Here is a 12,974-nt window from a genome sequence, read left to right as displayed (position 1 = left end):
GCGATGTGTGAAAAGGTCACAATAGGTCTCTGATTAGGTCACTTCTATTTGATAAGGAATCATCAAAAACTATTCACTATGTACACAATCCCTGAAAAATACCGAGTAACAAGAAGGCAACATTCTCAAATTAGATGTTATTGTATGGTTACAAAGTACATTTTGAGAAGCCATCTCCTACTATACCTATATTGAGCTTAATGAAGATATCCAATTATTGACGGCAGAGATATATAAAGTAATATATTAAAGAAAGCTAAATTCTTTGATGTGGTTTTTGTGAAGTGATTGCAAGGATGTGTTATAGATCAAAAGATGTTAAATTAATTGAATCTCATATCTGAATTCAGTAAATCTCATATCTCTTCCAGATGGTGATTCCATTGTGCAAATGCTGTATCTTCCAGAAGAAGGCAGGCCCCATACAATTTTCGCTTTTCTTGAAATAGAAATGGCAACTCTCTAAATATAGGAAACAAGTATGTAAATGTTCAATAACTTATTGAGTAGAAATGTCAATCTCAGCGAATTACAATCCCCCTCAATGTAGCATAATACACTGATTGGCTGCTGATTCGGAGATGGCTTACAATTGGTGAATATAACTTGTAGACCAACTGTTCTACTCTCACTGGCAACTAGATTGTCATTAATTGTAGATGATTTTCACTGGGCTAAAGAATTTCCAAATAAACTCACTGGCAGGTATATGCAAAAACAAAAAGCAAGAGATTATGTTACCATTTTCAAAACATGGATTGCTTAAAGCTACACCGCAAGAGGTATGACACAGCAAAACAAAAATCTGGCTTCTCAATTAAGCCATTAAAAACAATCTAGCTAGATATCTAGTGTTGTGTAAGGCATGCTAATATGAATGAGAAATTTCACAATGAAGACGACATATGTAAGCTAAAATAAGTGTTCTGCAATGTTAAGATCCTGGATAAATATTTTAACTGAATGAATTCTACAGCATTAACTTTTGATATCAAGAATGCAATATTCATTATGCAAGTATACACTGGCATCTTCTGGCTATTGCACAGCCATGTGACCATTACGATTTGTGCTTCCAAGAGCATACTCCTGTTCGAAACCCAGGTAGCAATCTGAAACCAGAAATAACTTTGTTCCCTGTTCATATTAGACTGTTAGTACTAAACCTAATAGAAAGGTAATAGGTAATACTTTAACATTAAAGGAAATCACTAGCTTAGCTACAAAGAAAATTACCTCATTGTTAACTTGATCAGGTGATATGATCATACTAGTAATTAGATCCTGAGAAAAGCTTACTCTCTTTAAGGAATATAGCTCATTTGTTTCTATATTACCAAGAACTAACCACCATGCTTCCTCTTTTATCTGGTAAGAGTCAAAGACAAGAAGGTTGCAAGAAATAAATAAACTGCAGGTTCTTAAAGCAAATCCAGATATTGGAGCTTGAAATACATACCTTTGGAAATCGAGGAGCAAAAGCTCTTGATCCCTTTTTCATTCTTTTTAATTTAATTTCGAGAATATATGAATATTGTTCACCACTTCTTTCTCGCTTTTCAAGATTCCAATCCACTTGAATTCGAGGAAACTGTCCCAAAACCTGAGAAAAATTTAGGTAGACTTAAATTAATATCAAATGCATCTATCCTCACAGACAACATCAACAACTTCTGGAAGACCAACCAGAAAATAAAAAACAAAAGCAGAAATTTTCCTTTATCTTTTGTATCCCAAGCTAAGTAAAGAATGATGAAAATATTTTTGTGAGCTAAAACTTCCTATTTATAAAAAGTACGTACTCGGAAGAATTCTGCCAATTCAGGTTTGGTAAGAATTGACTGCAGTAATTGCTGCAATTCTGTTATCTTATTCTTCCCTAGAGAAGGTTTTGAGAGCTCCAACAACTGCTGCAATTCTGTAATTCCTTCCTGCCGCAGAACATCCATCAGATCATTTGTCATGCTTGGTAACATCCACAATGAGGACTCCTTTTTAAACCATAAGCCCTGCAGGAGAAAGTCAAACATATATAAGAGGCAGGAGTGGAACAATCTTAGTTCATCCAATTCGTGCTATCGTGCTGCTAAGATTACAGAATATATGGAAAAAATATTGTAGGCTGTATATATTACAGATATCATGAAATGATGGAAGGCACAAGAAAAAGGATCAAAATGTTTAACGTTACAAATTGAAGAATGATAAGGACATGAGCAAATGGAATTGAATGTAATTTGGAAAATTCTTCCAAAGGAAAAAGCCTTACTTAGAAGCTAGCAAAAGTTCAACAAAGATTGCTGATTTGGGCATCAGTAGTACAAATTATAAACAACGAGAAATTGAAGTGACTGCTCTATAAGAGCACTCTGAGTATGGGATAAGTCTTTTGGAAATGGAAGACTGTTGTGCGTTGCACACGCTCCCTGTCGCCGACAGGGTCCCCCTTCCTGTTTTTGAGCCTTTCGTTCTCGCCCTATTGAGTTTCATGCAGAGTGTCTCGCGTCCTTTCGAGCGAGCCCGCGACTGGTCCGTGAAGTGATGATGTCAAAGAAAGGAGCCGATGAATCCATCAGGCTAGTCTAGCCCTCGGGCACGAACGCTAAAAGTTTGTTTGAAATTGTAAAAATCGCCGTGAATGGGCGTAAGATGATAGAGGATGGCGAAGCCCGCCAAGCAAAGAATAGTGCATCTGAACGTCGCACGAGGACCCAAAATTGTCATTTTTCGCCTGAAGGCGATGAGATGGATTGCATAAGGTTTGTCTCCACGATGTTTGTGGGATTTGAATAAAGGATGATTTTCGCCTGCTGGTGAAGGAGCGAATTTCCTGGCCAAAATGCCAAGGTTGCAAAGCTTGCCCAAATGCCTTAAAATTCCAAAACTGATCCAAAATCCAAAATTTGTAGAATCTAGCGAAAACTGGTCCAAGGTCCGAAATTTCACTTAAGTTCCCAAAATCGCCTTATGGGCCGAATTCCGGTCCCAGATGCCAAAACGTTAAAGCTTCACCAGGTTGAAAGATTGCTAAAATCGCCCAGGGGGCCGAATTTCGGACCCTGGGGTTAAATTTCAAAAAATTCAAAATTTCCCAAAACTGGCTTAAGGTTCGAAAATGCTTGGAAAGTTTGCAAAAGACCCCAAATGGTCCAAATTTTGCCCAAGTCATCCAATTTCGGACCCTGGGGCTGAAATTTAAAAATGTGGGAAAGTTGCAAAAAGCCCCTAGAGGTCCGAATTTCACTTAAAACATCCAATTTCGGACCCTGGGGCCGAAATTCAAAGTTTTGTATAAATTTGCAAAAAGGTGGTTTAGGTCCGAAATTCTGGACAAGTTGTAAAAACGCCTTAAGCCCCAAAATTCGTAAAATTTGCGAACAGTGTTCAATGGTCCGAAATTCACTTAAGTCCTCCAATTTCGGGCCCTGGAGCCGAAATCGAAAAAATGATAAAGTTGCAAAAACATCTAAACACTCCGAAATTTGCGAAATAGGGCAAATGGTCCGAAATTCGTGAAATTTGCAAAATGGGGCAAATAGTCCGAAATTCGTGAAATTTGCAAAATAAGCAGATGGTCCGAAAATGCCTTTGGGTCACCAAAACGCGAAAACTACAAAATCGCAAAGGCGTTAAAGTTCGTGAATGCTCCGAAAATCGCCGAAGACGCGAAAATCGCGAAGGATGCAATAGCTCCGAAGTTTGTACAACTTGCAAAGGGTATTAAATAGTCCGAAGTTCGCCCCTAGGGTTTAAGAAAACGCAGTTAAAAGTTTGCAAAGCAGCACCATAGCTCCGAAAATTCGCCATAAACTTCAAAACTACAAACGCGTAGGGCAAGTAAGGAGCTCGAAGTTGATAAAAATCCTCCATTCCCCCCCGAAAATCGCTTAGGTCCGAAGTTTGCATGGTAGCGCTCGAGCATTTCGTCAAGGAAAACGCAATTCGAAATTGATAAATCCTCTCCATACTGCCAAATTTCATGTAAAGGAGGATCACGTTCGATTTTGGAAGGGAGACAGATCCAATTTCGCGCATTTTGCATTCAAGGTAAAGCACTGCAAACCATTCACACTCAAGTTCAGATTGCCAATTGCCTGAGGTAAAAACCGTTTAAAAATGATAAATTCCTTTCAAACAACAACCGCGAAAATTTGAATTAAGAAGATAACAGTTGGAATTCAAAAAATTTGCAGAGTTGTCCATTCATCTTAACGCAGCAAGGTCGAGCAATTCCTCGCCATCCATTTTCGTCAAGTAAGTACGCTCTGTCTTTCTTGATCGTCTGAAATGCTTATAAATCAAATAGACGTATGTGCGAAATCTGATTAAAATGCTTAAATTTTCGAAATTTGCATCTTTTTCGCTTGTAAAACATTGTGCAAAGCAATCAAAATTTAGAATCTAAGGTTTAACTAGAAATTGCATTTTCAAACTTAGGAAAATTTTTCGAGCTCTATCCCTATTGAAAATAAATCCAAAATGCTTAAGTATAAATTCGCGATCAAAAGCTTCATGAATACTCTGGTTTAAAATCAATCAAGCTTTCAGCTAGAAATGTCGCTCCGTTTCCAATCTAGATTTTGAACTAATCCTTGAATGCTGGAGTATTCTCTATCTAACCCACCTTACTTCTTTTGTATCGCCTCGTAATCCGCATCCGATTGTGCAGGATAAATGCCTAAATCGGCGGTAGAATCATCAAAGACGCCCGCTGCAGCTGAGACATCGCGAGCACCCAAATCAAATATCCCACGCAAAGTTGAAAGGATGAAATACTAGTATCAAAGAGGAGGATTGAGGGAGTCAAAAGTTCAAAGCCTCTAGGACAATATTGGTGATACCGACCTAGGCCATATTGACATTCAAGACTTCAGGAATCGGGTCTTCTCCCCTAACGCATATGGCAAGCCTAGACAGATGGTGGAAAGTGGCATCGCCCAAGCGGCGGGATTTCCTCCAGCAATACAGAACTATGAGTTAGTGGTAGAGGCCGCCCGACACTATCAGCCAAATTCCAGATCGGTGCTCCTCGAGAACATGACCATCGCCAACTTCACTCCTGAGGCCATCGGCGACACATTCGACATTCCCTTCCAAAACAATCCCACAACCACAACCATAGATGAAGCACAAGGGGCATATGATATGAATCCGGTCCGATGCAGAGCACTGATCAACGAAGAGTGGTACAAGGAGAGAAGGCTTTCGAGCGCCAGGATTGTGAAAAAGACCCCAAGAAGTGATTTTCATAATGAACATGGGGATATGGTCACATTACTCTGCCGAGTTATGGGACTTCCTAAATCCAACTACTTTGAAAAGTGGATGTTCTATTTCACAGAGCAAGTCTTCGCTGGGAAGTCTAAGTTTGACTGGGTCCAAATCATAAGCGACAACATCCACGCTCAGCTGATTGAGCTTGAAACCAAGAAATACTTCACTATGACCTCTTATCTGGTCTACATGTTCGCCAAGAACCAGCCGCTGCCAGGTTTGATAATGAAAGGTGAAATCGAGAATGGGCCTGGTCAAGTAAAGGTCTATGATTGTTACCCACAGCTGCATTACCAAGATATAGCTCAAAGAGAAAAGAGCAGCCCAACTTATGCAGTTGGCCAATATGAGCGCATCAATGACGCCTTCACAATGCGCCTGGTCAGGCTAATGCAGGGAGGATTACACATAAGGCTCTCAGAGCAAGCTACTATTCTAGTACAGAGGTATGGAGCCCGGTTCATTCAGTTCCCAAGGTTCTCCTATATCCGAATAGCGGGCTTTGATGGTGCCCCTCTCCGACTTCCACGGTACCCAACCGACAAAACAATTCTTATGGAGGTCGCACGGCAGTCACGTCCGGCCGGCATCTTACTCAGAGAGAGCAAGCAGGCAGGATTCACATTCCCCATGATCATAGGCAACCATGATGTCCACCTGAAGACCCCTACCCTAGCAGAGGAATCCCTCGCAAAGCTGGCCTCTTATGGCCTACAGGACCATTTTCCGAGAAAATATTTCGATCACGATAATTTGGCGAAGAGGGCCTATGGCAGGCAGTACAGAGCAAAGGAATCAGTTGAAGACTATTGGAAGAATTGCTCTGATGACTATGAGGTCCGGAGACGTGAATATTCTAGGCTGAGTGTACAGCAAATGCGGCTCTTCGAATACCGTCGGGTCCCAGATCAACTCACAGATTCAGAGAATTGCCTCCAAGTCCGAGAATTTGAGGCGGTAAGGCACCTTTTGCCAGGCGTTGATTGGTCACAGGACCCAATCACTGATTTTGAGGTAGTCATGGCAGCCCCAGCAAGATACACAGACCAATGGTTACATCAGCAGATTGAGAGGCTAATTCATGAGGGAGTCCAGTTCACTTACCACCTAATGGGCAGCCTCGATTCTCAGTCTTCCGGAGATGAAGGAACGTCCAGTGCACCCAGAGAAGAAATTAAGAAACCTGCAAAGAGAAAGAAGGCTAAGGCTTGCAGAGGGATTCGGACATCCAAGAGAACGAGAAGGGAAAAGATTCCTATAAGGAGACCAGAGGTCACTTCATCGTCAAAGGACCCCAGTTCGTCCGACGATGTAGTGGAATTAGATTATATACCTGCTCCGCCTTCTCAAAGTGACATTGATGCGTTTGGAACTGATGATCCTCCCACACCCGACATGCTAGAAGCTGAGCTAAGGGCCATTGAATCAACCCAACAGGATAACCAAATAGAGGAAGGAGAGATTCCATCCATTCAAGGGATCGAAGTGCATGAACCCACGCAACAGAGTCGCCATGAGTTACTGCTCCATAATACAACCAAAGATGACTCTACTATCGAAGGAGAGCAAAGGATAGAGGAGACTCGCGAGCTCGAAAGGACCGAAGAACAACCATCACGTGAAGATACCAGACAACTGTTCAGTGAAATGGGAGAAAGTTCAGCTGCAAGTAAGGAACTTGGCACTTTCCCCACCCCTCCAGTAACAGAACAGCTGCAAATTGGTGACGAGTCGGCTGAAAACCTCAAAGAACAGAATGCAGACTTAACCTTATCGTCAACCCAGACAGTGCCTCAAGAGTGCTTGATTGCCAAAGCCCAGTGCAAGGCCGCCACCAAACCGCCTATTGATCTAGAGGACATTTTCTCGTGCATAGACCAAGCGAAAGCTAAGGAAAAGAAAAAGCCTAAGGCATATTCTAGAGTGACCAAAGACGAGCAAAGGAACCACACTCTTCACATTGCCGCCCCACCTGTAGACAAGCCAGCAGATAAGATTACACTGGCAGATTATAGCATCACGACTGTCCCCATTGGACGAGCCACTAAGGAGCAAGAAAAAGAAGAATTCAAAGATTCAGTGCAGAATATACTCAGGCAGCTTGAAGAAATAACAATTGAAAAGAACATGTATTGAGCTCGTGCTGAACAGGCCGAAGGGTACATCGATCAACTCCTGAGACCATTACACAATGCCTCTGAATCCCACATTCCCCCGACAGCATTGGCGCAGAGGACCACAACAGAATTTGAAGGAGTACGGGACACTGCAAGGACCGTCAAGGAATGGATACAAGGCATCAGGAAAAGGGGAGAACGAATCCTTGAGGAAGTGAAGGAAATGGCTCGCCACCGAGAAACCACTTTGGTTAAGTTATTAGAGGTAAAGAGGGAATCCCTCCACATCCAGGAAGTGGCTGCCACTACTCTTCCCCTCATGAACACTCTTTTCTGGACCCATGCACAAATTCCTACATCACCCACCATCGTAGATCCTCATAACATCAGCACTCCTAAGGAATGGTACTGGACTGTCAACACGAAGAATGATGCGAAGGAAATTATTGATAGAGAACACAATGCATGCAAGGTAATTCTGAAAACCATGCAGGAACTTGGCAAGATAATCCTTCGATCAATGATACCACCAGACTGGGAGGAGAGATTGGGAACAGATAAGATCACTTATTCCATTAAGGACCTAGGCTTCGCCGATCAATTCCACTCGGACATGTTGTGCTTTGAGCGTAATCATTCCAGTTGGCAAGATGGTCTGAAGCAGGTAGACCAATACCTCGAAGGCATGCAATATAAAATTCGCCATCCTCCTATGCCTCCATTCAGTCTGCTTTTCAAATTATGCATCAGGTTCTAGGAATATGTTCGTGAGGAATGGGCAGTAGGTCATGATCTATGGCGGGAATATTTACATGGTGATGATGAATTCCTAGAAAAGGAATCTAGAGCTAGAAAAGAAAAAGTGATTTCTTAAAAGTGCTTTTTTCTCTCTAAGTCTTAAAAGTGCACTTTTGCACCAAAAGGTGACATTTGACTTTTAGTCAACAAAATGTAAAACTTTATTAATGCACCTTTTTGGATTATTTCTGAAATTGCTATAATTACCTTTTTGGGTAGTTATTGCTCCTTTTGGGGTGGTTGTTGATATTTGCCTCCCATTTATGAGTATGGGCAGCCATGTTTTATGGATGAATCTGGGCCACTTGTTTAGATTAGATCTGGGCCATTCATCCTTTTTTGAAGCCTATTTAAGGGACTGGTTTTCCCTCATTTTGTAAGAAGTTCTTGGATTGTTGCAAAAGCTCTGGCGAAATTTACAGGAATTAATGCAAACATTAAGACTGTTTTCAAGTTTCCTTGTGAGTGCATGGTCTCCTTCTTCACTTAATTTAGAAATTTTTCAGTTATATTTATTTCCTTTACATAGCATTTTCAAGCAAACATCCTGATAGAATCCTCGCAGTTCACACCATTGGGGAATGGTTGATTGTCTTTCTCTATGCATGGTTAATCTGAACCTTTTATATGCTTAAGTTAGGTTATTAAATACTCAGTATGAATGTAAAAGTTCTGATGTCGTACTTGATAACATGAAAAATCTTATTTTCCTTTGAAGATTGCACTAGATTTATGCGAACACTGTGCTTGAGTAGCTGATAATGCTTAGTCTTGTTATTAGGAGGCGTCCGTCTGTTTGATGAAACTGCTATTTTAGTTAAAATTTACATTTCATGTGTCTCTCTCTCCCTATCCTTCCCTCCTTTTTCCCCTTTTTTATCAAGAAAATCTGCAGTCCCATTAAAAACAGTATCAACTTAACCAAAATCATTTGATAGAAAAGACCATAAAGATTCCAGGGGACTTATCTATAAATTACCTATCCTATTGTAAGTCCCCCTTGTGTTCCCAACATAAACACATCAAGCCACTGAGAAATCCCGGAGTCAAGACCTGACAAACGAAACCTTGAGGTTGTCCCCTTTGATCAAATATTAAAGATAGCATTAGGGAGTTCCTTATCTCAAGAGAGGATAGGATACTCAGCTGGTTATTCTATTCTATGTTGGCCGTATGGAGTTTGCAGCAATGCGATTTCAGACACGTCAACAAAAACAAAAATTAAATTGTTAAAGAAAGAAGTTTGAAGTACAAAATTCTTCCACCTTTCAACTGTAGTAAGATAAAATATTAACTGAATCAACAAAAGGTCATCTCCCTCTTGAGATGACATTTAAAGAAATTAGGAAATTAAAGAGAAACAATACACTACTATAAATCTTTATCGATGGAAGCTAACTAAGGCAGATAGTAAACCCAAGAAAATTACTTCCAATCATCTCTAAGACAGATACTTATAATTTGATGAGATCTATTACCGAAGAGGAAGTGAAAGTAGCATATTTGCTAGGGTCAGAAAAAGCTCCTGAACTAAATGGTTTCTAGACAGTTATTTAGAGAATGTTTGGCATATTTTGGGGGAAAAAGTGTGGGAGAGAGCAGAAGAATGTAGGACAAAAAAATAGCTACAAAAGAAGGGAATGCTACCTTACTAGCCCAAACTCCAAAAAAAGAAACAATAGCACAATTTATAAGACCATAACCAAGGTATTAACTGTTAAATTTTGTAACGTCGGTCGTACTATTTCATGCTTCTGATATATATATATATATATATATATATACACCATTCATGGTATCGGGTGGTAAAGCGATTCTCAAACAAGTCGCGCTCCTTCCGATCGAGTAAGTAAATGGTGACTAGTTTATATACTGTGGTGAGAGGTACGTAGGGAAGAGATTTGTCTTCCCACGTGGAAAGACATATCTCTTCACTACGTAACCCCTCATCCACTTATATAGCATGCTTACATTGAGGAGGATGGCCACACCGAAATTAATAAGTGTTGTGCATCTTCAAAACACGCTATAGCAAATAAAATACAACTTTCAGATCATATCTCCATCTCTTCTATTTTGATCACAGAATTTTGAAAGAACACCCCTCATCCACTTATATAGCATGCTTACATTGAGGAGGATGGCCACACCGAAATTAATAAGTGTTGTGCATCTTCAAAACACGCTATAGCAAATAAAATACAACTTTCAGATCATATCTCCATCTCTTCTATTTTGATCACAGAATTTTGAAAGAACTTAACATGGTATCAGAGCCAAGTTAAGGAAGATCATATTAAAATTTTGTAACGATCTCATAAACTTTCACCAGGCTCTTACTAAGATCACATTCCTATAAATCTAATGGCAACCGGAGTTAGGTTTGAAGATAGATTAGATGGAGCATCAAATTTTGTATCTTGGAAATTCAAGATCATGCTTGTTTTGAAAGAAAATAAAATTGACTCCCATGTCAAAAGTGAAATTCCTGAACCCTCTAATGATACAGAGAAAATTCAGAGGAGCAAGGACAATGAGAAGGCCCTTAAGATAATTGTGGATTCAGTAAGAGACCACATTGTACCAGTTATTTCTAAATATGAGACGGCCTTTCAGATGTTCAAAGCACTAGCTGATATTTATGAAATCAACAACACTAGCAGGGCTCTCACCCTAAAGAATCAACTACACCATATAAAGATGAATAAAGGAGAAACAGTTAAGTCCTATTTCTTGAGGATCACTGAGCTTAGGGATCAACTATCCACTATTGGACATCTAGTAGACAACAAAGAACTTGCTATGATGGCCCTAAATGGACTTCCTACCTCATGGGAATCGTTCATTCAAGGAATCAGTGCTCGTTCTAAATTTCCCAAGTTTGATAGATTGAAAACCTATTGCATTCAAGAGGAATATCGGCTTGTCACAAGAGGAATAAAACAAAACAATGGTAATGAAGACATTCAAGTTCTAAACTCTAATTCCCACAAGAAAGAAAAGAAGAACTTTAAGAGAAAGAGGGACAACAACTCAAATGGGAAGAGGTCTTCAAAGAAGAAGAGAGACATTTCTGAAGTACAATGTTTCAGATGTGACCAATATGGGCACTATGCAATGAAGTGTCCAGACAGGATCAAACAACAAGCTTCAATGGCAGAAATTAAGAAAGGGAGTAATTCCGAGAAGCTAGTCTTCTACTCAGCCCTCTCTAGTCAAGTCACCTCCAGTTTCAACACATGGGTGATTGACAGCGGAGCATCTCGACACATCACTGGATTTCGTGAGCACCTAGATACACTTGTGGAAAGTTCAAATGAAGAAGTGACAATTGGTGATGACTCAAATTATCCAGTTATGGGAATAGGAACCTGCAATATCAACCTAAAGTCAGGCATATCCCTACAGCTGACTGGAGTTCTATTTGTACCTAGTATAAAGAGAAACCTTGTCTCAGTTTCTGCACTTGAAGATAAGGGTTACAGATTAACCTTTATGGAAGGAAAGGTACTTGCTTGGCCAAAGAATTCCACCATAAAGAAAGCCCACACCATTGGAGTAAGACAAAGGAGCCTCTACAGACTTTGCACCACTCCACCTCTACCCTTGATTCATGAGACTCCAGATTCGAATGAACTTTGGCACAGAAGATTAGGGCACCTTCATTTCCATGCCCTACCTAAGATAGAGAAGATGGTGATCAGCTTACCCAAGCTAAGTCAAAAATCTGAAGGAGCTTGCAAAGGGTGTGCCTTGGGAAAGAATACTAAAGGGTCTTTTAATTCTAGCAACAGTAAATCCAAAAATGTATTAGAATTAGTTCATTCTGATTTATGTGGACCCATGTCTGTACCCTCATTAGGGGGATTTTTATATTATGTAATATTTGTAGATGATTATTCTAGGAAGACCTAGATATATTTTTTGAGGTACAAAGAGTCTGAAGAAATCCTGTCTAAATCTAAGGAATTCAAAGCTCTTGCAGAAAATATGACAGATAAGAAAATCATAACCTTAAGAAAAGACAATGGGGGGGAATACACTTCTGATATGTTTAAAGATTATTGTGTAAATGTTGGGATTAAGATAATTGTACCTTATAACCCACAACAAAATGGGGTAGTTGAAAGAAAGAATAGGACTATAGTAGAAGCTGCTAGGGCTATGTTGTTTGACCAAAATATAGAAACCTCATTTTGGGCTGAAGCATCTAGGACAGTTGTGTACATTCAAAATAGATGTCCTCATTCTCTTCTTGACAATAAAACCCCTGAAGAAGCCTTTACTGGCAACAAACCTGACATAAGTCATTTCCGGATCTTTGGGTGTCCAGTCTATATTCATGTCCCCAAAGAAAAGAGGTCAAAGTTAGAACCTTCTAGAAAGAAAGGAGTATTTGTTGGGTACAGTGAAACCTCTAAAGCCTACAGAATATACATACCTGGTAAAAGACAAATTGAACTAAGCAGAGATGTCATCTTTGAGGAAGACATAGCATTCAGGAGGTCCAAAAGATCTAATGAATTAGAACACCAAGATCCTCCTACAAGCTTGGATGAGGATTCCACCCCTGAGATTCAGAGGGAGACCCCTCAAGATGTGAGCATGAAGTTCAAGGCTTACCTTTAGAAGAAAATTATCCTGAAACTAGGAAGAGACCACTTTGGGCTAAAAAGATGCTTCAAGAAGCTGAAAATTATGCTGCTCCAAAGGGGACCTTCAGAGAAAGTAAGAGACCTAACCTATTTTCCAGTTATACTGCCTTGATGAGTGAGATCATTGATG

The 12,974-nt window shown here is 40.0% G+C and overlaps 1 protein-coding gene across 2 annotated transcripts in view; it reads right to left on the bottom strand.

Annotated features, from left to right (window-relative positions):
• Positions 1 to 710: 710 nt before the first annotated feature.
• LOC131073972 (DExH-box ATP-dependent RNA helicase DExH14) overlaps positions 711 to 12,974 on the bottom strand; it is a 247,896-nt gene continuing 235,632 nt past the window's right edge. The window contains exons 47-50 of one of the 2 annotated variants that reach the window (XM_058010506.2): positions 1,803 to 2,009; positions 1,460 to 1,603; positions 1,237 to 1,368; positions 711 to 1,137 (exon numbers count right to left, since the gene is read on the bottom strand). In XM_058010506.2, the coding sequence (XP_057866489.2) occupies positions 1,039 to 1,137; positions 1,237 to 1,368; positions 1,460 to 1,603; positions 1,803 to 2,009 (582 nt within the window). In that variant the 3' untranslated portion in view covers positions 711 to 1,038. Of the gene's footprint in view, positions 1,138 to 1,236; positions 1,369 to 1,459; positions 1,604 to 1,802; positions 2,010 to 12,974 lie in introns of those variants that run through there. The other variant, XR_009113014.2, reaches the window with a different exon arrangement.

This window comes from Cryptomeria japonica, chromosome 9 (genome assembly GCF_030272615.1).
Source record: "Cryptomeria japonica chromosome 9, Sugi_1.0, whole genome shotgun sequence".
NCBI lineage: Eukaryota > Viridiplantae > Streptophyta > Pinopsida > Cupressales > Cupressaceae > Cryptomeria > Cryptomeria japonica.
The sequence above is the reverse complement of the archived record's forward strand: the minus strand, read 5'-3'. Positions and strand labels throughout refer to the sequence as shown.